This window comes from Hyperoodon ampullatus (assembly GCF_949752795.1).
Source record: "Hyperoodon ampullatus genome assembly, chromosome: 1".
NCBI lineage: Eukaryota > Metazoa > Chordata > Mammalia > Artiodactyla > Ziphiidae > Hyperoodon > Hyperoodon ampullatus.
Window position 1 is genome coordinate 26,350,613 of NC_136914.1, and position 26,654 is coordinate 26,377,266.

The 26,654-nt window shown below is 40.8% G+C and overlaps 1 protein-coding gene across 1 annotated transcript in view; it reads left to right on the plus strand.

Annotated features, from left to right (window-relative positions):
• The window catches only part of FAM13A (family with sequence similarity 13 member A), a gene marked incomplete at both ends in the record, with an annotated part of 327,001 nt that overhangs the window by 279,482 nt on the left and 20,865 nt on the right, over nucleotides 1-26,654 (plus strand). Inside the window, 5 exon segments of the mRNA XM_079717737.1 lie at nucleotides 6,037-6,113; nucleotides 6,491-6,533; nucleotides 15,776-15,923; nucleotides 25,233-25,446; nucleotides 25,972-26,110. Of these exon segments, the coding sequence (XP_079573863.1) occupies nucleotides 6,037-6,113; nucleotides 6,491-6,533; nucleotides 15,776-15,923; nucleotides 25,233-25,446; nucleotides 25,972-26,110 (621 nt within the window).

Sequence of the window (26,654 nt, forward strand, 5' to 3'; positions counted from 1 at the left end):
CCTCTACTGGCTGATCTTCAGCAGAACATGCTTAGATGTAAATGTTATGCAGATAATTGCCTTATATCTCTTTTCCATCAGCACTTCGCATGAGAGCTTCTCTAATTCCATGCTGTCCGATGTCACCTCTCTACAGATGACTTAGAAATCAACATTTAGGCGATGCTCTCTGCAGCTCACCTTAGATAGTCCTCCCAAGTCAACACGTGAAGATCAAACTCATCTTCTTTTCCTCATTGGTCTCTTTTCACTCAGTATACCAATCTGATTTCATCAGATCATCATCTTCTTAGTCATTTTTGAAGTCCTTTCCTTTTCCTTACTCCCAGTCTTTCTTCCAACTTTTCAGTCATACGTCAGATTTCGTTGACTGCTTTAAAAATATGTCCCCCTTTTCCCTTTGTATTGCCATCGCATAGCTGAGGCCCTTTTTATAACTCTTCTGGAATATCAGGACAGCCACCCAGCCTATTTTCACTCCTCCACTCTCCCCTCTGTCCCCCTCCCAACCATTTTATCTGTTGCTGAGGAACAATAATTTACCTAATGCAGAAAGTTTCAGCTCATGTTTTTAATGCAGTATAACTCAGCAAGAACTCCTGTCCAAAACTACATGACAGTGATTCTCTGAGTGGTGTCAATATAATGTAAAAAACCCCGCCATTTGAACCACTGATTTAAAAGTTGTCATTCCTTCCATCATACAACCATTAACTATATGACAAGCACTGTTTTAGGCACTAAAGGCAAAATGTTGACCAAAACAGACACACTGTCTGCCATCCTGAAGTTTATATTCTCGAAGGATGAGGCAGATAAGAAACAAGTCAACGTATAGTCAGATGGCAGCACATGCTGTGGAGAGAAGTGAAGCAGGATAAATAAGATGGGAAATGGATGGGAGGTTACGGGTTGCCATTGCATGGGTTGAGTCCTCAGATCAGGCCACACTGAGAACGGTGCTTGTGCGGGAACCTGGACGAGGTGAGAAAGTGAGCCATCAGGATATCTGGGGAGAGACCATCCAGGTGGAGGGAGAACAGCCCTAGCCTTTTGAGGATGCGCACGAGGCTCCCATGGTTGGAGCAGAAGTGAGGAAGGAGTGTTGCAGGAGATGATGTCAGAGGCGTAGCAAGGGGCCCGATCCCTTAAGGCTTTGTAGCCGTCTTTAGATCTTGAGCATTGACCTTGAGTGAGATGAGGAACCGTTCAAAGATTAAAGAGAAAAAAAGTCATTTTCTGAAGTACCTTTGGAAAGGGTCCCTCTGGCAGCTGTATGGCCCAACGGTGCTGAGGGCTATTCAGATAGCACCCATCTTAAAAATGAAGATAATATTAACAGTGTAACAAACTACAGTTGGAGCAGTAACCAAAATACATCAGTCACAGTGGCAAGGACTGGTGTCTGTCCAGTTCCCCATCCACCATTGTACGCCAGTGCCCAGCATAGCTCAGTGCTCACAAAAAATGAGTTAAAAAAAAAGGGAGTGAATGAATGGTTGCTGTATAGCTTAGAGTAACTTGGGTAACAAAAAGACCCAAAATGCAATGCCTTGAACACCGTAAAAGTTCTTTCTCCCATGACAATCTAAAGCAGTTTAGGGCTCAGGAGAAGAGTTAGAACACTTGCTACACGCGATGTTTCAAGGACCCAGGCCAACTGCCTCTCTGCCGTCTTCAGCAAGTAGCTTCCAGGGCACTCGTGGTTTTCATCTCCATTCCAGCTCTCAAGGGGAGAGAATACGTGAGTGTCAAGGCATGAACCTGGTGAGGCAGGTTATTAGCCAGGCCTGGAAAACACACATACCACTTCTCACAGCCTGTCGGAGAGAAGTCAGTCACGTGGCCCCGTCTACCTGCCAGAGGGGCTGTGGATGTGCTGTCGCTGGGCATGTGGCTCCTGCATTGCTGTGCAAGAAAGGTGGAACGGACTTGGGTGGACAGCTAGCCAGCTCTTCCATAGGTGTCCTCTTACAGTACCAGGAATTCTTTTTGAATATGGATTAATTTATGCAGTTTTAAGCATAATAAAACATAAAACAGAAGGATACAAAAAGAAATTCAAATTTGCCATTGATCCTTTGTTAATAAGAATATATCACATACCTTCTCTCAGAGCTCAAGGTTAGAATAATGAACTTGTTTTGACTAATAGTGTTCCATGCAGCCTTCAGACTGAGCTGTTTGTATACTGAGAGAAGGCATTTTTTTGAGTGTCCTCTCTAAAGGCTTTGTCAGCATTTTATAGTTTTAGAAGACAAATTTGTTTTTGCTCCAAGTGTTTTCAAGTGCTTCAGTGGTCAAACAAGTTTTGAGCCGAGCTGTGAATGCCAAAACAGAGATGGGGCCAGGGGAAAAATTGAAAGTAAATCCCACAGTCTAAAGCTAATTTTTTCAAAGCTTTTGCTCTTTATAGATTTGAGGTCATTTTTATAATTGAGGAGAGTGGTTCTTAAAATTCAGTTTCTTCTGACACCCAGAAATGGTCCAAGTAAATTATATCATAGAAAATCTATATGTTTTGAAAGTCACTGGTAGGCCTTCTATGAGGCAGAACTAGGCTTTATCTGTCTTTTATTAATGCAATTCTAAGAGCAATTTTATCAAATTCTACATAAAGACGTAATCTGTTCTTTACTATTTCTTAAAATTGCCTATTACCTTTAAAAGATCCTAACTTTAGAAGACTAATTAAAATTAAGTTAATGCAATAAGGCATTATTTTTAATAAGAATTGTATTACTTCAACTTTAATAAATGAAAACATCAATGAACTACTCTTTTACCACACGTGGAGAAGTGTTTGGGACATAAAACAGTTTAAAACCTTCAGAAGGCATGGAGTCGGTGTTTCTCTTAAGACCAACACTGTTAACAACTACAGAGCGTTTGAAAGTCCAGTAGCATACTTCTCTTACAATGGAAGCTTTCTACATTTCAGCCAATATTTTGACCTGTACGTTCCATTTTCCCCTTCCCCCCATCTCAGTGAAGTGGGGAAATGGCTGATGTATTTCTTAACCTTCCCTCCCTAAACCCTTAGGCAAAGGATGCAAGTTAGAATCTATAAAATGCTTTGCATCCATGGTCATAGGTACTTTTGTTACTCCTGGATCTTCACTGCCTTTATTATTTTCCTTCTGAAAAAATTAGGGTAGGTTGCCAGTTGTAACACATTCTTCACAGATTCCTGTTTCCCAAAGGTATAGGGGCAACCCAACTACCTTAGCAAAGGAACACAGTGTATTTGCATGCTGCTTTGGTGAAAGCAGACTATGAATATTCACTAGCCTCAGTCATGTGGAGGACAACTTGAAAACTGGAATTATTTTAAAGCTTTAGAGAGGAATACTGAACAATATTGAAAGTCACCCTTTGTCACTTACATGTATTAAAAACTCAGGCCCTTGGAGAGTTGTAAAACACACAGATCAAACATTTTTTTAAAAGTTGGGGGTGGCGGGCGAGGGAGTTGAAGTTACTTTACTACTTGTTTTAACCCTGGAAATCAGCTAAAATTTCTCACATTTCACACCTGCTTTTCGCAGAGCTTTTTATTGTAAAACATAGCTATCTTTTTTCTATAATTCTCAAAACCTATGTTGCTTAAATCTTGGTTCTTTCTGTTTTGGAAAAAAACCAGTCTTCTAACATTTTTCTAACTGAAGTATCTTTAAATTTATATAATAATATTATGGTTTATTTTTTCTTCTTTCTTTCTGAATATTTTTTAGCCTCAACCTGAAGGTTTTTATTTCTGCTGAAATAGTCATTTGTTTTCACTGTAATTATAAATATATTTCATTGACAGTGTTTTAAAGTGATCTGAAGGTAGAGGGTTGTGCTTCCCCTAGGAATTCATGTTTCAGAGCATCAGGAAAACCTAATGCTATTGCTCTAGATCTTACACTAAAGATTTTGATAATCTATTGAAGATTACCAGTGAGAACAAAAATTCTTTGTCATAGATAAATCCCTCTTTATCAGGAAGATCACATGCAGGTAAAAAGAGCAACTATGCTTTGGCTTAATGAGAGCCATTTTAGAGAGGCCTCTTCTAACTCAAACTTTGGAGGTATAAAAATGTAAGTATAATTGAATGTGGTTATAATTTTTTTTAATTTCTCAGATCCATTCTAAAATTATCTAACTGTAAATTATCTAAACATGTAAATTGGTGTGCAGTAATGGCAGACACAATCACTGTCTTACTAGTTCCTAGAACATCATCTTAACTGTGGGCAAATAGCAGCAAAATATTTCCTTGGAGATTTCACAGTTTTAGAAGTCATAATAACATCAACAACAACAGCTACTATTCATTAAAAGTACAAGGTATTATTTTAATGCTTTACATGTATTATCTCATTTAATCCTTATGACCACCCTATGTTAAGTATTGTTGCCATCCCCCTTTTCCAGATGAGGAAACTGAGAGTCAGGTAGGGTCTTAGAGTTGGTAAATGGTGGAGCTAAGATTCCAACCGAAACATTCTGGCTCCAAAGCCACCATTATAGCTGTTATGGTATGCTGTCTCCCTTTGTTTTGATTCTTGATGGAGCCTAGGGTTTTTGTTTGTTTTTTGTGGCTGCGTTGGGTCTTTGTTGCTATGTGCAGGCTTTCTCTAGTTGCGGCGAGCGGGGGCTACTCTCCGTTGCGGTGCGCAGGCTTCTCATTGCGATGGCTTCTCTTGTTGCGGAGCACGGGCTCTAGGCACACGGGCTTCAGTAGCTGTGGTGCGCAGGCTCAGTAGTTGTGGCTCGCGGGCTCTAGAGCACAGGCTCAGTAGTTGTGGCGCACGGGTTTAGTTGCTCCGCAGCATGTGGGATCTTCCTGGACCAGGGATCGAACCCGTGTCCCCTGCATTGGCAGGCGGATTCTTAACCACTGCACCACCAGGGAAGTCCCGAGCCTAGGGTTTTAAACTTTAAGAATTCCAGACAGGTTGGCCACACCACCATATATGGAAAATATTTATCCATTTACCAAGCCAAAGATTAGTTATCCACTCTAATTATATGCTTATTTTGTGAAGATTTTTGTATATGTCAATTTCATGGGATCATTGTGAACCTTAATCAGATATACTTTCCAATGGGCTTTTCATAAGGAGAGATTATAAACATGTAGATGAATACATGTTGCTTCACTATGTGTTCTTTATTTTGATAACACAGAATACATGGATTGTGCTTAATGGTCTTTTAATGCAGATATGAATCTTTGAGTTCCTTGAAATTCGGTTCCAAATCTCCAAGGCAGCTCTGTATTTGGGTCTACCGAATGTAAACGAGCTCTTGTTTGCATATTTGTAATCTTTCTGCATGGGGACGGCTTACTTTGTGCTCAGTCACCTGAGCTGTATTTAGAAACTGTTAGCCGTTTTTACAGAGGCAGTCAGAAAACCTTACAAATATACCTCCTGATAAGCATTAAGCCCTCTTGGTCAGCCTGAAATACACGCTATTTGAAGTAAGTTTCGTGTTTATATTTTCTGTCCATCTTGGCTAATATAAAGATTAACATTAAATATCACAGAAAGAAAGGTTCTCAAGTTAACTCTATGTCTTTTTATGGATATTTTATAGCTTAGATATAAGCTACATATTACCCCAGATCATATTGTCAATATACACTGTAAAGATGTTAAATAGACAATGAATGCTACATTGGCTTCTGATTACATTAGAGGTCAGATTCCTCAAGTCTAGTTCTAATGCCACCCTGGTATTCTGAGAGTCTGGGTTTTGTTTATGTTTAGCTATAAAATGTGGATAATAATTAACAATGTTATAGGCCACAATGATCATTTCTATGCTGCTATCAGATATCTTTGTTAATGGAATGGTAAAGTTTAGCATATAATTTTATGCCAGCAGTGTCTAATAAACTGTCATAACTTTAAAGATAGGACTCTGATGACTAGAAGTAATATCTGCTTGTTATCCGATGTTTCTATTTTAAACAAAGGAAGGTCTGTTGTTGCATACGTCTTACCATTCCTACTGGGCAACAAATGGTTCGTTTTATTACAGAATATGGAAAGTCTCAATCCCACACCATCTCATGAAAGGATTGGACCTGATGATGTTGAACTGATGTCCGATGGAAGGTAATTTTAGAGTTTTCTCCTTACACTGTTTATAAGAATGTGAATAGACTTTTTTTTTTCATTTAGTGCAATGTGCATTGTAAGAACTAAAAAGAGTAGAATTAAAGGACTATATGTTTACCAACAGTATTTTATAGCGAGGAAAATGTTTAAATGGAAAAATCTACCATGGTGCTGTTAAAGGCAGATAACCGTATTCCTGTTTTGTGTTGTTTCTAGTTTTGTTTCGTTTTGATTCATTTTTTTGTTTTGTTTTTGAATTTCATAAGAACTTTATTTAGAGCTACTGAGCTTCTAAAATAAATGAAATCATAATTTCAATGAATGAAAAGCATTGTTATAAAACTTTATGACATTTTATGATATTTTGTTTGCAGCAAAGAAAATGAAAAGGACTGCAGACAGACCCAGCATTTTGAGGTGAGTAGCTAACAAGTAAGATTTTGACTGTGACAGGTCTGTTCCTACATTCTTGAGAGTTAGTGTGAAGTATTATTAGCTTATCAATAAGGGATGATGACATTCAGTGCCGGGATTGTGATGAGTGAGAAAGACAAATGCCAAGACGTGAAGATTCCTTGAGAAATCATAAGAACTCCACTCTTTTGCTTTTTAAATTCTTCCATTTTGCTTGTGAAGATAAACTTTAACAGCATGGAGATTTCTCCTTAGGTTTTCCATAAAATAAGACAAAACAAATACCAAAGCTACTAGTTTTATTTTCCAGGATTTCATGCAGTTTTTAAGTGATTAAAATAAATCGTGAATTTTAGTGGATTTGTCAAAGAGATGATCTCATTCATTTTCAAATTAACATAAAATCAGTTCAAGTTATTAAATCCAATTCACTTTCTGAGTTTTGTGTCTTGTTTTAAGTAGACAACAGAGAAAAAATATCTAACTCCCTTCTGTGGTCTATATCTTAACGTTCCGGTGACTTTCCTGGCTTCCCTGTTGTCCTCTGGGGGCATTGCCTTGCTGACCCAAGTATTTGGTTTCCTTTGCTCCCGACGCTGGCTTCCATTCAGTGTGCTGAGCCTCATTTTTCATTCATGCATGTGTATGTAATCCAGTACTTCCAAATGCTTCCAACTGCGCCTTCAATCTTATTATCAGCTTTCTTTTTGGCAAGAATTAAAGCGTTTCTCAACCCGTTCTTGGGTTCTGACTCTTGATATATTAATTATACATAGAACTTCCCCTCTAACCCAGTGATTGTTCATCTTTTTTGGACACTAATCTAACTCACTGATGAGTTTATTCAGTAATATATATTGAGTCCTACTATGTGCAGGTAATGTGCCAGGAGCTGGGATTTAATAACAGCTGCAGTTCCTACCTCCATAAAGTTTTCCAGTCTAGCAAAGTAAGAATTCAAAAGCTATGGACCCCCTTCTTAGAAAAATGCCCACTCATGTAGAATATGGCATAAAATTGCTAGACATGAATGGCCACCTGACACCCCGCCTCCGCAGTGTCCTAGATGCCTCGTATCTCCTCTGTGCAGTTTCTCACGTGCACTCCTTCATTAACCCAGCCAGACGAAGGGAAGAGAGGCTGCTGCCTTTTGACTTGACAGCTTCTGAGCCACTGCTTTCGTCTCTTATTTCCAACTCCTTTATGCTTCCTTCCTTGAGACCCAGGCAACAAGCAGACCTTCTTTCCTTGTCTCTAGTCACCTTTCTTCAGAGCACAGCATCCCCGTGATAGTGTTGTTTTAGTTTCCTTCTGTTTCCTCCTTCCTCTGCTCACAGCAAGCACCTACTCATCATGCCACTGAACCTTATTTTAAAGAAAATGGCTTTACCAGCCTCCTAGAGAGGTCTTCTCAACTACTCCCTTTTAAGCCTCTTACCCTTTAGGAGATAAAAGGGTAGATAGCAGCCTTTGTGGATGAACTACGTAACTAACTCAGAAATTCCAAGTGGCACCCAAACAAAATGCGTGCTGAACTCCATTTACCTTGGTGTTTTTGTGGACGGCTCCCACAGCAGAGGATGCATCACGGGGAAGGAATCTCAAGGCTTTCTTCCATGGGCCAGGATCTATTCTTAACTTGTGTCACGCATGTGCATTTACCAATCAGCACCTAGCCCACTGTTGGCACTCCTGAAGCACTCACTAGTAATCATCACTGTAATCATGGTAATTTCAGCTAGGAGATAAAATTAGGCAGTGAGTTAAAATCCAGACTAAGCTCTCTGTGTCATCTTTCTTTCACAACTGCGCCGAAGGAGGGAAAAAAGACATCACTCCACAAGATTAGGATTGTGTTTCTACTTGTGACGGCATGTGTCTCCTTTACTCAAAGAAATATATTTTATTACTAATGAAGGACTGTGAAAAGATCTGTCTTCCATTTTTAAACCTCTTTCCCTTGTTTACAGTCTATCATAATATCCTACTTGTTAATATATGGAGCACTTTCTAGAACTTATACAACCCGAATAGTTAATCTGGTTTTCTGATAATATCGCACTAATTCCTAAATTTCAGAGATGGAAAGGAAGTCTGGAGGTTGGTTACCCCTAGTAGAATTCTGTCTGTTATTTTTTTCAAGTCTCCTATAGCATCCGATTGAGATGCTGAAATTTACATGCCCACTGTGAATGGATACGATAATGTTTCCAATTTCATTTTCCATTAAGGCAGATTTTGTCCTAATTAATATTGCCCTTTAAGTTTTTCCTTATAAACGCCCAGACTCATATACGATAACACAGCAGATGACAGCTATTGGAGAAAGGTGCTTGGTCTTTCTTCTTTCACTGGTGTTTTCATCAGAATGAGGAACACTAACCTTCAGCTTCACAGGTGCTCCTCCGAGGGATACACAGGCAGAGAGGGGCTGGCTTAGAGTCTGCTGCTCAAAGGCAAATGCAGGCACAGCTGTGACTTTATTTTTTAAATAATCATTCTGCAGCCCTAAGTGTGTTTTTGTTTGAAGGCATGTATTGAAAAGTACACATGGGCCTGTACTTCGTTGCATGTCTTTTTACTTTCTTTTAATTATACAACTCATCTTATCCAAAAAACAGAGTCTGCTGAGGTCTCGGATGGTCAGTGAGAGTTATCCATTTCTATGTCATCTGAATTTCTTAATGTGGTTTGCATTAAAGTTTGTTTAGTGACACATTGGCGATGGGGAAAAATGTTAGAGTCACTTCAAAATGTCAAAAATTTAAGTATGATCTCTTCAGCTGAGTTTTGGAAAGGCTGACATTTTAATAAAATACCGTTTGGGCTGGATGAAATAGGATAACATGTGCAAGAGCTTAAGTCCCCTGTTCCCTGAGCATGTGGAGTTCAAAGACTTGTTTGTTTTTAAACTCATTTGACAACTGGAAGTATCCAGGAGAGAGCTTGTCCTTAAAACTAGCAATTTCTAGATTCTGAAATATAACACTGAAAAATTTTCAGAGTTCAGTTTACAATGGAGTGTATACTTTATGCTTCAATTTGATTCCTTTCAGTAAGTTATTTTCTATTGTGGAAATATTTTAGGCTTCCGTATAAAATCCAGAATAGTAAAATTATAACCTTGTACTTAATCTTTTTGTGAAAAAAGCAAAACATGTAAAAATTATTAAGTACATGGATGGGTATTACAGTACCTGGAAGAGGTCATTGTAGTCAGAAGTTTAAGGCTAATGAAGTGTTAAATTCTTTCAAGATATTTTTACATTCTTTATGCTTTATAAGCCTACTGCTTAAAAGAGCTTAGAAGCATACCTTTGATAACAAACAGGACATTCATAATAAACAAAAGACTATTTCCCCTTTTCTTATCCTGCTTCAACAAAAAAAAAATGAGGAGAGAAGATAAGACTTTCTAATCAAGCGTAAGAATTAATATTAATTGTCACAAGAGCTGACGTGCAGGCTTTTATTTGCCCTGAGAAGGGTTTGAGGTACATTCTGAAATATCCCTATCAACAAGTGTTTATGAAATGGATGACTCTGTTATTTCAGCTTCACCGTATATCATGGAAGCTTTGGGATTTGTTACTGGCTTTAATATCAGAACCAGAAAAAATTTAAAAGCTCTATTTGTGTAGATCCATTTCCAATTCCATCCAGTCTTGAAAGGCTCCAGAAGCTTCATGATTCAGATGAATTTGGGGAATTTGTTATGTTCATTTTCCTTTATTGTCAAGCCAAACAGTAAATGTTTATACTTCCATGTGGCCCTTCTGTTAACTCTGTGTGGTTCCTTCCTGTGCACACTGCCTTGTGCAGGGCACTGATATTGTCCTGCCCCGCTCTGGGGAGCTAGTAGTTACACTGCTTTTCCAAATCCTGTGTAGGGAGGGAGAAGGGGTCGAACAAAACTTCACCAGCGATTTGATGCCAGGGAAAGAGCAGGATCAATAAAGTCAGGATAGAAAAAGCCAGGCCCAGCCAGACAGGGACAAGTCTTAACAGGGATCAGGTGGATGGACCAGTAGTTAATGGTTCCTTTACCTGAATGTGAAATGTCATGTGCGGCCCCAGGCAAAATGAGCTCTCTCTTATTTGCTCCCTAGCACCCTGTGTTTTTCTTTTATAACATGCATGTGACTTGGCACTTATGTGATCAGTGCATCCCTGCCACACCAAATCCCCTATCTTGTTAATCCCTTTAATTCCAGTACCTAGCACATAGTACATGTTCAATAAACACTTGCCCAATGAATGAATGGGAAGGGGAGGTAGCGTATAAATGGAATTAGCATTTCTTCTACAGTTATTACGGGCTAGCTGTTTTTTTTGTTTTGTTTTGTTTTGTTTTTTCGGGCTAGCTGTTTTTTGTTTTTTGTTTTTTCCGGTACGTGGGCCTCTCATTGCTGTGGCCTCTCCCGTTGCGGAGCACAGGCTCTGGACGCACAGGCCCAGTGGCCGTGGCTCACGGGCCCAGCTGCTCCGCGGCACGCAGGATCCTCCCGGACCGGGGCACGAACCCATGTCCCCTGCGTCGGCAGGCGGACTCCCATCCACTGCGCCACCAGGGAAGCCCCATGGGCTAGCTGTTTTTATGCTACATGTTTTGCACTTAATCTTCACAACTTTATGAAGTTTTGTTCCTGTATGAGAGAAATAGAATCTCAAGTACAAAGAAGTTTACTCATTCAAGATCTTGCAACTGGTCACCTGTATTTGAACTCCAGTCTCTTACCCTAAAACCCATATCTCACGTACCATATTGTCTCTCCGAAAAGCCAGTCCCTCAGTTTATTTCATGACATGAATATTTAGCATGTTTCCGTATGGTACCACATTTTGGACAAGGGTTTAGCGTGTGACATCACAGCACAAGGATCTCTGAGTTGATAAGTGTGAAATGAATGTATTTACCCTGATTTAACTGAAGATACAATTTGTGTAAACAACAAAAGTTGAAACCAAAAATATTTTGGTATTTAAGAATGTCCTTGACATTTTAACAGTAATGATCTAGTAGGAGAAACAGACAAGCAAGTAGACAGGCACGATACTCTACAATAAGCACTGTTAGAGAGTGGGAAACAACCTGGTGAGGTGCCTCACCCAGACGAGCCTCACAGACTTTTGAAGGAAGGGTAGGTTTTTGCTAGTGTATTGCTATAGAGCCTGTGTAGCCTCCGAGCAGTATCCTTAGCTCCATATGCCTGCAAACCCTGGGACCACACCAGCAGCCCACCCTGCAACCACAGGCAAGGTGACTGTGTCTGGTTCAGAGATCAGCGGGGCCAGAAACTGGGAATCAGGCCTCCAGATGCAGCAGGCAAGTGAATGAGCAGCCTCGGGGACTGCTCAGAGCACAGCAGCGCAGGACCACGTGTGTGGATGTGCTGGTGAGTGATCCCTGCCAAGTGTGTCTGTGGCTGTGCGAGCTCTTGTGGGTTTATGTAGGACGCATCCTTCCCTTGCTGTGCAGATCAGCCAGGGGGTCCACAAGCTCATGGAAGTTAATATAGGTCTGCAGTGTGAATGATAATCCCATTATAGATGGCACAGTGCACGTTCTAAACATGCATAAATGGTGGCCCTGACTGGCCTCTGCTTGACTCCAGATACAGTGACCTCTTTGCTGTTCCTCAACATGTACAAGATGACCATGCCTCAGGGTCTTTGCACTTGCTTTCCTTCTTCCTGGAATGCTCTTCCCACAGAAGAGCATCTCCTTTGTGTCTCTGCTCACACGTCACCTTATTGGAAAGACCGTCCCTGGCCACCCAAGAAAATAGCAGGCCATGGCCCATACCTCCATCCTCCTCCTTACCCTGCTTTGTTTTCTCCATGTCCATAGCACTACCTGAATTTTTATTTCTTTATTAACTGTCCTCTTCTTTAAGATTTATTAGGACAGAGACTTTCCTTGGGCCACTGAAATTTCTCCAACATCTAAAAAACTGTCAAGCCCATGGAAGGCCGTCAAAAATTATTTCTTAGATGAATGAGCAAATAAACTTTCTCTTTGTATCTCTAGCACGTGACATATAATAGACAGCCCTGTTGTATGTATAGAATATGTGATATATAGTCTTATAATTGAATAAACTAGTACAATTTTGACCTGATTCTCTTTGTTAGAATAATAGCATCCTATCAAGGTTGTCTATCCCAACGTCCTACCCAGGGTGGTAATCGCTCCCTCTCCTGCATTTCTAACTCCCAGACTTTACTTGAGCACCGTGGAGGGCAGCTCACCAGTTCACAAGGTGGTCTGCTGTGGCCTCACAGCAAAATCGAGTTTCCCGAGCTCCACTGAGCATAGTGGAGCCTGTTCCGCTGAACGCCAGCCCCCTTGCTGTGAGAGCTTGCATGTCTCACACAGAGCCCGGCACAGGGTGGGTGCACCAACCCACTGTTGTTGGAGGAGAGAGGAAACCCATACGTTCTGGAGGAAGAAACTAAGGAAGAATTTTCTAATTTTAATTTTCTTACTTTGCAGTTGGTGCTAATTTGGATGTGGCAGTCATGAAAAGTACATTTGGATGTGGCAGTCATGAAAAGTACACGTTTTAAATTAGCTTTTGTGTGTTTGTGGAACTGGGGGATTTTATACACTTAGTGTCAGGCGCTGCAGGACTCTTGAGTGCCCTGAGGGGACACAGGTGCCAGGGGGAGCAGACCCAGTGACTGGTGTAGCAGGGGGTGCCGGCTGCCTGTGAGCCCGGCCTGAGGCCTGTGGGTCTTCCCAGCAGCGTGCATTCCCGTGCCTGAGGCATCAGCCTGGAAAACGCACGTTTCTCCATGATGAGTCAGTTTTTTAAAAGCCTTCAGTGGCTTTCCATGATCTACCACAGGATAAAATCCAAACTTAGCCCAGTATGCAGGGCCTCTGGCAGCCCAGCCTCTGCTCATCCGACCCCTTTGTCCTGTGTGCTGAGGACCGGCTCCCGAGCCTCTCGTCTCCTGTGGTCACTGTCCCCCACTCCTGGCCGCCTCTGCGCTTCCTCCTCCTCTCTGTATGAAGTGCCCTCCATCCCAGCCCCTCTGGCCCACGCAGCCCCCAAACGCGGTTGTTGATCCGTGATGGGAACCCAAGTGGCTGTCTTCTCTAATCATTTTTCATAATGCGTCTAAGACTCTGCCCCGCCCTGTCATAGCATGTTGCACCTTGAATTGCAGTTTATATACCTCATCTCCCACTCCTCTCTTGAGCATTCTGAGATGTAGCAATATTTTACTCATCTTCCTATGGTGCCCAATAATAATAAAAAGAGATCGCTTCCATTTGTGTGCTCCAGGCACCACGCTGGAGGCCTTTCATACCTTCTCTCAGATCTTCAAAGGAACCTTGCCAGGTTAGTGTTTTCAGTGCCGTTTTATAGACTAGGAAATGGAGGCTCAGAGGAGTGAAATGGCTCAGCTAGGGCACCGAGCTACTGTCAGTCACACTTCAATCCCAGGTCTGCCCGGAGGGAAAATTCATGTCCGCTCCTCTGCTGGTCTGTGGCTTCAAAGATGTTCCTTGTGAAGAAAGTGCTATACTTAAAACATGGAATCACATTTCTTATATTCTTCCCTTTTATATGTCTCTAAGTGTTGTAACAATTATTAGAGATCTTTATTGAGAAAATGTTTATTTGCTGTATGAGGTTCTAACACACACACAGACACACACACACACACACGATAGGTGACTAACTGATGCTGTACCTTTTAAAAAGCTGAGCACCTGATTGGGTCATTCAACTCTGTCTACTTAGCATTCAGCTCAGGGAACAAATGATTTTTGTGACATAAATGCATAATCTGTGTGTTTTTTTCCCTACAATAGACAAGCAGAATTTTTAAAGTGTCTTAAAGCCCCAGATTTACTTAGCATTTCCATCTGACTTCAGTAGCTTATCATGAACTGATTGGTGATATTTCATTTTATCCTAAATGTGAAGAGAATGCTTCATTTCATGGAAATATAGTAGTAAAACCCTATCTATTCCCCTGGTGATATCAAAGTAGGGTAAATAGCTATTAAAAGGAGGTGGAAGTCTTAGTACTGCTTTATTTTAAGCATAAGAATATTTCTCATACACTAACAGAATCATTTATGATTTCCAGATGTTTTTGTTTTTTTATTTAATCATGGTATATTTGCTAAAATAAATTTCCAGTTATTCTCACAGAAAATCTTTTGTACAGATCTGTGCTACTTGAGAAATGTGTTTTGAGGCAACACTTTTATTTATAATTTTATGAGAGAGGAGAGTATGGCAGTGGTTGGGTTTACCCAATGCCAAAAGACAAGGTAAAGAAGGCTAAATTTCAATGCAGTTTTTTAAACATAAAATCACTTAGTTAAAATAGCAGCCTTTGGGGGAAGAGTTTTCCCATCCCCCAGACATCCTAGCCTGGTGTGCGTGCCACCAATAAACAAAACCAAGAAAACAAGCCACAGTTGCATATTTGTAAGATATAAATTATGCATCACTGACTTGCCAGCTCTTGCCTTTTTACTTAAAAAAAAAAAAAAAAAGTCGTGCTCCCTGTGTAATTTTGGCTCATTTCCAGAGTGTGTATTCCTTACTGCTTAGCTGCTAGCTGCGATATCAGACCCTCTTGCTGTCTGAATTTGCGCAACAGTGCATACCCAGAGCTCCTCCATAAATAGTCTGTTCTCCCCACACTCAAGGCAAAAACAACCACAGGAAATCTGGGAATGTGCAGCTAGCCCCGCTTAATTGATCTAAGCCTGCAGGGCCAGCAGGAGAGCACACGTGTACACAGCCTCTGCTCCTGGCCCTGCAGCACTGTTTACCTAAGGGGCAAAGAAGTCTGCGTGCAGGAGACACCATGTTGCTGCTACAGCCTTGGCAACAGCACTAGCTGAGTTTTGGGGTTTTGTTTACAGTCTGGAGAGCCATGCTCCTTTAAGGAAACACAAACTCCTTTTCCCTCCTTCCTGGCCCCAGTCAGTAATCATCCAGACTGTCAGCTGCCAGCAGTTATCAGGAAGAACAGCCCTCGGAAAACATCTTGTCTTTCTTCCAGAAGCAAAGTTAAAGGAGCGCAGATGGCTGGTCGCTTTTTGCATGCAAGTGGCCAGCTAGCATCCAGGGCTATGATTTCGGTTTGCGTGCCGGAGACATCAGCAGCTGTGGCTTGGGAGGTTTCATCCAGCAGGAGTGGAATTGCTGCGGACGTTTGGGGGTTTTGATGAGCAGTAGAGATCTGGGGACGTTGTGCTGTTATTGCAGGACCCCACCATGAAGATCCAGGAGCATCCCAGCCTACCTGACAGCAAGCTGCAGAGGACTCCAAATGCTGATGACCAGCAAGAGAGCTTTGTCTCCGGAGTGCCTGAGCTGGACCTGACTGCACTGTGTGATGAGAAGAGCTGGGAAGGTAAGGTCGTCTGGATGATTTAATATTGGAAAAGCGTATGTAAATTAGCAGAAAGGAGAAGCATGTTGGATGTGTGGGTGAGAGCGGGAGCTATGTGTGCAGAAGTAAACCACATTTCTAAATGACTGAAAATCCTTCCCCTGACACAGGAATGTGTCACGTTCAGTGTTGCCAAGAGTAACTGCAATCTATGAAAGAAAATGTGCTTATCCTTTATTATAGTGTCACCTTGCAGTCCTTTTTTTTCTTTTTTTCCCTCATTTTGACTCTCCAGGGGTGCTGCTGTGTGAGTGCCTTTTTCCCTCTAGGAGTACCAGCTGAGTAATAGGGAACTGGTGTGCATTTAGGGTTTGCTGTCAGTGTAACTGCTTCCCCCTGCTACGTGCCCACCATCCACCTCCTTCATTAAGTCTCTTCCCCATTTTTCAAGATTATTTTGATCTGCTTTGAGTCTATGTTTGTTTTTATGGATAGAATTTTTAAATCCAGGTTAGCCAACATAAGGAATTTGCTTATCAAGAAAGCACGGAATAAAAGTGCTTCTTCTTGAAAGCCTGTAATACATGGCTTTAGATTGATTTTTCTACAGATTTTTGACAAAAACGTGAGAAATGTACTTCTGCGGAAGGAGAGGGTGTCCTCATCTCGTCAGAACTGTGTTGCAGGGAGGATCCTGCAGCAGTTCTCTCCAGCTGCTGTTCTTCCATTTTCCATGTGTCTGCATCCAAACATATCAGTGTGTGTCCAAAATAAGTGCCCATCTGCCTCTAGGCCGTCTGTGTGTTTGAAGGCTACAGAGAGGGAGAGATTGTGCTCCTGAGTTCAGAACAGCAGCCTGATTTAACACAATGACTTAGCAGAGAATGACAGCTATTAAAAAAATCAGTCTTTTTCCAAAGCACCTGAGTTTCTTGTCTTCTGCCCATCCCTTCTTAACCAAAAAGTATTCATTATGTTAATGGTCTTAGATGGAGGGCCAAAAGATGATCTAAAAAGATCACAAGGTGAAAAATAGTAGCACCCATGATCCTCCTTGCATCGGGCTTTAGTGAAACAAAATCAAACTGTTTTTTGATTCTAATTTTCCCTCTTTGCAATCTAAGAAACATGTTCCCGTTCTTTTTGTTGTTGTGTTGTTTTGTTTTCCCCATGTAATTAAGCAGTGGATCTGAGATTTTGTCAGATCTTCCCAGCTCATAATATGTCCACTGGGGGAAGAATTCAGGGTTTTTTGTTTTGTTTTTAAGTGATACATTCCTGGCTAGTGTTTGTTGTTGTTCTTTTGTGTACTTTGAAATAATCAGGTGTGCTTTTAATTCATACATTAAAAACAACCTTACCACCCCACCAAAAAAAGTCCCATGGTAGCCACTGTCACCCAAATAAAACAAAAACAGTAGCCAAAATAAATGCTATATTTGGGTTTCAAGAATATGGTCTCCTCATATCATTAACATACAGCTCTAGATAAAAACTAGGATTTTTGGGCAGAATTCAAATTGGCCATATTATCTTGATGATTTATTGAGGAAAGGGGAAGGTAGATTCTTCCTCCTCCTACTGAAGTGGACTCAGGTGTTGGATTATTTTTACTTTGGTTAATCATAAATTTATAGTCTTTTCCAGCACACTTAAAGAGGCTAAATATAAAGCTGAAAAATCTCTCCAGAGTGGGTGAAAGCTAACTTATTGTTTCCTTAAAACTATTTCATCACTTAATGTAAAGAACTTTCTGCCAGATAAAAAATAAGATGAAGGGACCAATATTTTATTATATTTTGTATTGGAAAACTAGATGAAATTTTTAAAGCTTATGGCGAGAAAGAAATACATTTTACTGTGCTTGGGAATGTGAATTGTGTTATCCATGTAATTTATGAAATGAGTTGCTTTAACTTTTTTTTTTTTTTTGCCGATTACTGCATTTGGCATTGAACTTGCATATCTCAGAAATCTATGTGGATTCATTTCAAGGCTGTTTAGATCATTTGGTTACTGCTTTCAGTATATTATATATATATATTCATTTATTTTAAATGTCTACTTTACATTATAGCAGTAATATAGCTGTACGTATAGTCAAAGGAATTTTTGCATAAAGCGTGGCTAAGATGAGAGCCATCAGTTCAGTCACTAAAATATCACCTTTTTCTATAGCTTCAGTAAGAAACAAAACGGTGGCTTTCCAGTAAGGAATTAACTTTGCACTAATTTAAACTGTGAATGTGAAACCAGTGCAACAAAATATATAAACAAAAGGAGTCGTTACCGAAACCGTATGAGCCAGTGTCCATCTATAGGTCTCCGTCACTAGTCTCCAGACCACCATGTAGTGTAACCCCCTCTTTTTGGTTTGCTTATTCTCCATCCCCAAGCCATAGTTCGTTCTCATGCACAGGATATCAGGTGAGACAGTACTTAATGATCAGCCTGCTGGTACTGCTCTCTGCCGTGTATGCTCCCACATGGAAATGATGTTCTCTGGCTTCTAGGGTGTATGGTATCAGGGAACTAAAAAGAAAAATGAAACTGATAATAGGTTCCATAGGCTACATAGAGTGGGACCCTCTCAGAGTGAATGTAGGATCAGGGTCTAGTTGTGCTTGTTGACAGGTAAATAATATATGCTTGATCTTTGTTTTTTCTCTACGTGTAGCTGTGTATTAGGGCACATTATTTGATCTGTCCACATGACAGCAACATCATCCTCACTATTACTAGGGTTTCCACTCTCCAAAATTAAATGAATACACAAATCAAATGAACTAGTCTTCGTGATTTAAAGTCCCTGAAAGTTACATAATTAGAATGTTCCTAATCAGCCAATTCATGTTGATTTGGGGATACCCCTTGTGGAAGTACTGAGATGTAAACACTCGGTTACTCTAGTAGATTTGTCCTGGTGAAATCAGCTTTTAAAGAACATTTTTTAAAGGACATAAAATACTTCAGATATCTTATTCATCACTTACTGCTTATCAAAATTAACTGTAGAAAGGAAATTCTCTAAAAAAAAAGATAGAGAAGCAAGGGATCTTAAAGATCTTACAGTTGAGCCCTTCCATTATACAGCTAAGAAAGCTGAGGCCAAAAGAGGCAAAATGATGATTCAAGATCACTGAGTCTCCTGACTTCCACCCGGATGCCTCTTTCTAAGCAATGCCAGTTCAGTATCACGGCAGGAAGTGGACCATGAGGTTAAGAGGCAGACACATCCAGAGTTCAAATCATGGCTCTACCACTTAACCAGCTTTGTGGACAAGGTAGTCAGCATGTCTCAGTTTTGGCCTCAGCTTCCCCATCTTGTAATAGGTGACACAGTACATAATAATGTATAGTAACTATAGTAGTATCTACTTAGTATGTTTTTGCAGGATTAAATGAGCTAACATATGCAGAGTACTCAGCACAGTCACTTGATGGGCACTGAGTGAGTGTTAGTTGATGTTGTTTTTTTGTTTGTTTTAACTTTTTTTTTTTTTTTTTTTTTTGCGGTACGCGGGCCTCTCACTGTTGTGGCCTCTCCCGTTGCAGAGCACAGGCTCCAGACGCACAGGCTCAGTGGCCATGGCTCACGGGCCCAGCTGCTCCGCAGCATGTGGGATTTTCCCGGACCGGGGCACGAACCTGTGTCCCCTGCATTGGCAGGCAGACTCTCAACCACTACGCCACCAGGGAAGCCCCATAACTTTTTATTTTCTATTGGAATATAGCCGATTAACAATGTTGTGATAGTTTCAGGTGCACAGCAAGGGGACTCAGCCATACATATACATGTATCCACTCTCCCCCAAACTCCCCTCCCAGCCAGGCTGCCACATAACATTGAGCAGAGTTCCCTGTGCTATACCGTAGGTCCTTGTTGATTATTCATTTTAAATACAGCAGTGTGTACATGTCAATCCCAAACTCCCTAACTATACCTTCCTCCCATCCTTCCCCCCAGTAACCATAAGTTTGTTCTCTAAGTCTGTGAGTCTGTTTCTGTTTCATAAATAAGTTCATTTGTATCATTTCTTTTTAGATTCCGTTTTAGATTCCTCATATAAGGGATATCATACGATGTTTCTCTTTCTCTCTCTGACCTACTTCACTCAGTAGGACAAACATGCACCCCAATGTTCATTGCAGCTCTAGTTACAATAGCCAAGACATGGAGGCAACCTAAATGTCCATTGACAGAGGAATGGAAAAAGAAGATGTGGTACATATATATATAATGGAATATTACTCGGCCATTAAAAAGAATAAAATAATGCCATTTGCAGAACATGGATGGACCTAGTTGATGTTATTTTGGATTGATGGCTGCTAAGTTTCCCTCTAACTCTGATAGTTTGGGAGACTATTGGAACAATTTAATAGGACAGGCATTGTTCTAAGATTAAATTTTGGAATTCTAAGGAAAATTTTATGAAAGGATTCCCCCAGTGAAGACTCCTCACCAGTGGGGCTTCCATGTTTCTGTATCTGGGATGTACAGGGACCTCCAGGGCTGCTGAGTAGCCTCCTGGGAAGACAGTGTGACATCATGACAAGTAGGAATGACTCTAAATAGCATACACATAGGTGGTAATGAGACACGGAAAACATCAGCTCCCTTAATTCTGTGCAGATTTCTTAGAGATAAATCATCAGTAGTCAGTTTTCTTTGTGTAGTAAATGGATCCAGCCAGCTAAGCAGAGAGATCAGCTGTGATGTCCCAGTGATCACGTATATGTATCCCAGTGATCACGTTAGCATTAGTCAGAGTTGTATTCCCTCTTCCTGCAGTGAATCTCCATTATTTCCATGTGTGCTGTAGTGTCTGAACTGGAACTCCCCCAGGATCTCTTCTTTTTTATTACTTAGGTAGCAAGCATACAGCTTTTATCTCTGTTATTTCTGACCTGCTGTGATGTCAGCTAACCTGGGTGGATTAATTTTTAATAGACATGCCATACTTAAGTCCAGAGTTCTTTGTGACCAGACACATGGCTAAGATCAAAACCACCGTATCCAGGGTATTCTGGTCCAGATATGAAAACGCTTTTGTTTTATGTGGTCCTTTAAGATGAAAATCCAGTTTGAAGCCTCCACTCTTTTCTGTTTTCCTTTGAATAATTGTCTTGCAATATCCTTGTCTGTTTCATTGCTCTAGAATTACTGATTAAAATATAAAATATTTCCCAAGCCCTCAGCTGGGAATGGTCAGTGAACACAGTCTCAGACTTGCTCTCTAAGCAGGTAGGTAATGCACAGGACATACTATCACGGACTGCAGGGTTGTCCTCGGTTTGTTCTTGTTATTCTGTTTGAGTGCCAACTATGAAAACATAAGATAGCCTTGTATTCTTAGATCACTTCAAACTAAAACAGAAGAATAGTTGGTCTTACTGATTCGTTAGTTATATTGAACTATGTATTACATGTAATTATATAACTCTTTGGAGTAGGAGCCTTAAATTATAAGACTGTATAGAATTAAAGAAAGAGAGAAAAAGGAGAGAGAAATCATTTAAGCATTTCATACTGCATAGGTGAGAAACTTCTGTTCTATCTGCAGCTAATGATGAAACATGTCTTTTGTTAAGGTTGAAATTCTTTTTTTTTTAACATCTTTATTGGAGTATAATTGCTTTACAATGGTGTGCTAGTTTCTGCTGTATAACAAAGTGAATCAGCTATACGTATACATATATCTCCATATCCCCTCCCTCTTGCGTCTCCCTCCCACCCTCCCTATCCCACCCCTCTAGGTGGTCACAAAGCATTGAGCTGATCTCGCTGTGCTATGCGGCTGCTTCCCGCTAGCTAGCTATTTTACATTTGGTAGTATATATCCCACTAGCTATTTTACATTTGGTAGTATATATAAGTCCATGCCACTCTCTCACTTTGTCCCAGCTTATAAGGTTGAAATTCTTAATGGTCTTATATTTCTCATTTTTAAATAAGTGAATTTCCTAGACATTATCATACCAAGTGAACTAAGTCAGACAGAGAAAGACAAATGTCATATGATACCACTAATATGTGATATCTAGAAAAATGATACAAATGAACTTATTTACAAAACAGAAATAGACTCACAGACATAGAAAACAACCTTATGGTTACCAAAGGAGAAAGGGGATGGGGAGGGATAAATTAGGAGTTTGGGATTAACAGATACAAACTACTGTATATAAAATAGGTAAACAATTGTAAAGCAATTATATTCCTATAAAGATGTTAAAAAAATAATAATAATAAATAAACAAACAAATGAATAAATAAAATAGATAAACAACTAGGACCTTCTGTATAGCACAGGAAACTATATTCAATATCTTATAATAACCTATAATGGAAAAGAATCTGAAAAAGAATATACATGTGTGTATGTGTGTGTATGTGTATATATATATATATGTATACATATATATATCTGAATCACCTTGCTGTACACCTGAAATTAACACAACACTGTAAACCAACTATACTTCAATTATAAAATAAACAGAATCATACAGTAAAAAGTAAAAATTTAAAAAGTGAATTCAAGAAACAATGTCACCCATAAGCTAGAATTTCTTTAGCCATGTACTTTATATATACCACTGGTGACACTAGGAAAATGACACATTTTGTCTTCTTGTCAGTGAAGCGATGGGTCAAGACTGGAGCCCCAGAAGACAGCTGTGTTAACAAAAAGGCAGGCTGAGGGATGGCCCCATGTTAGTCACAAACCATCAAACAAGCACATGATTAGTATTTTGTAGTTAACTCAGGATCACTGTATATTTTTTACCGGAGACATGTTTGGTTAATGATCACAAACACATACTGTTTTTGCAAAAATTTTGGTGCACAGAGACCACAGAGTTCAAGCTCAAAGCAAAGATTAGTTGTAATATTTTTTAAGAGTTATATCTGCTAGATTCAGACAGATTAAAGGGCTTCAGGACCTAAAGTAACACCTTTTCAAGCTGAGTTTTGATGAGGAGAAACGTCAAAGTAGACAGCACGCCCATGCCAACATCAACATCAGACTTTGTGTAGCCGATGCCCTCTGTCCTCACCAGCCACCGAGCCCTTCCCCCAGGGGTTTTGCTCCTTTGCCACTTGGCAGTGAGGTGATGGCCTGCTGCTTTACTGTTCAAGTCATCTTAACCCTTTCCCTGTCCTGGTTCCATTGATTTTTAGTCCTTATAGAAAATGACTCCTGTCTTATGAAATATCATGAAATAGACGATGTCATCCACTCAGTTTAATAGTTCCATTTTCTGCAGCTTTCTACTACATTTTTGTTATTTTTCTAGGAATTGCTTTCCACCCACCTTCTCCTTCCCTCATACCCCCTCACCTCTCAGTCCATTTTCACTCTTCCCTGTTGGCATTTCCAGAGCTGCTCGTATCTGAGCTCTGCCACTTAGGGGGGGCCAGCCAACAGCGTCAGTACAAACAATGAAACAACTCCTGTTCGTCTCCGGCTTTAACCATGTCTATCTACCAGCATATTCCCTGCCACTCTTTAAGACTCCATAGGCAAGACTCTGTCTTTAACATGCTTTCATTTTTCAACGTATTTATAGTATCGTCTGTGTTACCAGATAACTTGGTTGTCTTTAAATTTTGAGAACCTGTGGGTCTCATTCCACATGAGGTTCACTTTTTTAAATTAATGTGCCTAACTCTGCTACTGTACTGTGGGGTTTTAAAATTTTTTTTAAGACAGTCAGCCTTGTCCTTGAAGCACCTGGCACATTCTGAATTGAAGCACTGTCCTGGAGGGTAGGAGACTGAGTTTCTAGACCCAACTCTTGTCATTGATTAGGTATTTGCTCTGGAATTCTTTGGGTTTCAGTGTCCTTATCTGTAATCTGTTGGATTGAATCAGTAGTTCTCAAACCTGACTACATTTTGGAAGACTTGGGAAGCATTCTAGAGAGTGTGTGTTTGCATGTGTTTGTGTGTGTGTGTCTCACACATATATGGACCCTCACCTAAAAATTCTGCCTCATTGGGTGGTGTGAGGACCTGTACGTTAGGAGTTATTTATATTTCTCTCTGTGACCCTAATGTGCAGCCAGCTTTGAAAAGTCACCAGGTTAGATGATATATGAAGTTTCAACCAGCTTTAATGTTCTGTGATTACAGTATGATCTTTTGAAGTAAAATACTGAGTAAGCACTTGTTTAAGATAATTTTGTAGATTTTAGAAATACTTTGATAGCTGAAGGAGCAATTGTTCCATGATTCAAACTGTGGGGATCCCAGAATTTAAGATCATGGCCAAATTCCAGCCTTGTGTAAATCACAATATCCACAAGTGTATTTAAAGCGTAATCTTTTTTTGTTTTTTTTAATGAAGGAGAGTATTACAAATGAAATACCCTACATCGTCTGAGATCTATCCTTAAAATATGTCAGATAGGATTTTTTTAATGAGGAAAGAAATACATTGAGGTGGTGGGTCTTGCAGTGAAAGGAAATAAATATCATCCTATTCCCTCCCAAAATGACAAATCAGGATTTTGTGCTAAGTCTGTTTTTTTCCCAAGGTTGTCTAAAATAATTCATACTGATTTGTCCTTTGTAAGGCATTCTTTTTTTCTTTTTTGACTAATTTTATGCATGTGTCTTACTTTAACTGTAGTCTTAAGAAGGCTCTAAAGTTTCAAGTACAGAGCATGTATTTTAAACATGCTAAATCCTAACATGCTAAGCAGAAGCACACAAAACAGCTTATTGAATGACCTCAGTGGAGGGCGTAAACTCCTAAACCGACGGGGTCTCACAAGGTTAATGTGATTCCTTAGTGGTTTCAGTGAGGGATGTCCAGCCATGATGCCAAACCCCTCCCTCCCAGGCACATGTGAGTTTCTCTTCCATAACACCCTCAGATGGAGAAGTTATCATCAGTGATCTGTGGGGGAAGTTGGAAGCACACACTGTTCCTCAGGGCAGCCCTAGCACATTCTCTTTTGAAGGCAAGTGAGGATGGAGACAGAGGGGTAGATGATGGCTGTCAGTTAGACTTGCTGATTCCGGTCAGGGCATAGTGTCCCGAGTTACAGCCTTCCATCTAAAATGTGAAACTGGGAATTCCCCGGTGGTCCAGTGGTTAGAACTCTGCGCTTCCACTGCAGGGGGCACGGGTTCTATCTCTGGTTGGGGAACTAAGAACCTGTAAGCCGTGCAGCGCAGCCAAACAAAAAAAATAAACAAATAAATAAAATGTGAAACCCTCCCGTGCCTCCCAAATTCAGTTCCTCCTGATGGCGTTCAGAAAACAAGTGTGCTCTAAAGAACAATTTGGCCCTCTTACCCTTGTTCTTTTCCAGAGCCCACCCCTGCTTTCTCCTCGTGGCAGCAGGAGAGTGTGCACGCTGACGAAGCACGCCTCTCCCCGCAGGCAGGGCGCCTGATTCGGCAGCTCCTGGACGAGGACAGCGACCCCATGCTCTCTCCCCGCTTCTACGCTTACGGGCAGAGCAGGCAGTACCTGGACGACACGGAAGTGCCTCCTTCTCCCCCCAATTCCCATCCTTTCATGAGGTATGTTTCTTTATGTTGCAGATGCGCAACGTACCATCCCTGTAACATGAGAAGACCTAGGCGTGTTGCTGATGGCTAGTAATTTTTTTTAATTAAGTCGTAAGTATATGGAGGAACACGTTTGAAATTCTCCATCCTAGCACACACGCTCTGTTGTAATTTTTCACTTGACCTGTGGCCCAACTACAGCATCATCAGCTGAATCGCCATCAGCACCTCCTTTCCAGAGCTCTCTCTTATTTAACTGTGAGGCCCACTGTGCACATGTCAGTCCTAGCTTTGCCAAGTGTAAAGGTGAGCTAGAGAAGAGTGGACCTGTTGAAAAGGCAGGCCATGCAGAGCTCAGGTTCACAAAATGAGTTAGCAGTCAGCTTTCTTTTATTCGAGAGGATAAACACGGTTTGGACAGTCCCCCCGACCCCCACCCACCCCTGCCTTCCCCATGCCTCATCCCTCGTCCCGAGCCCCTCCCAGCAGGCGGTGACTGTTCCGAGGGAAGCTGACCCCGCACTGTGTCCCTCACAGGCGACGCAGCTCCTCCCTGGGCTCCTATGACGATGAGCAAGAGGACCTGACACCTGCCCAGCTCACGCGAAGGATTCAGAGCCTTAAAAAGAAGATCCGGAAGTTTGAAGACAGATTTGAAGAAGAGCGGAAGTACAAGGTGAGTGCATCCTCACCGGCTTCTCTCTGTCCCCCGCCTCCCTTGACGTGATGTATCTGAGCATCAACAACTCAGAGAAGTGATAAAGGTGAAGGGAAATTTCTAGGGAATCTCAAAACAAAAAGGCAATAAACACTGGGTAATAAACCCTGATAAACCCCAGACATCATGTATCAGCGTTTTCCTTGCACAGGTATATCCTTACAAAGGGATTGAATGCTTTCCTCAATGTCTTGCAAATGGATCAGTGAACAGCGATGGGAAAAAAATCATTAAATGAAGTATTTTGTTTGCCTAAAACATAATTCAAGATTATCTTCTAAAATTTTATTAGTACTGACCTCACTCTACTCTCAGCTCTATCCTTAGTATTTCTCACAAGAGTGGCAAAAAAAGGCATTTTTCGTGGTGGTTGTAGTGTAAAATATCATATACCCCTCTGCTTTCTGTCCTGTTAGCCTGACAGGTCTAACCCTACAAATAAAGGAAAAGAGGCCATGGGCCTCATAGAAGTCCATGATCATAAAAATCCAGAATTTTGCCT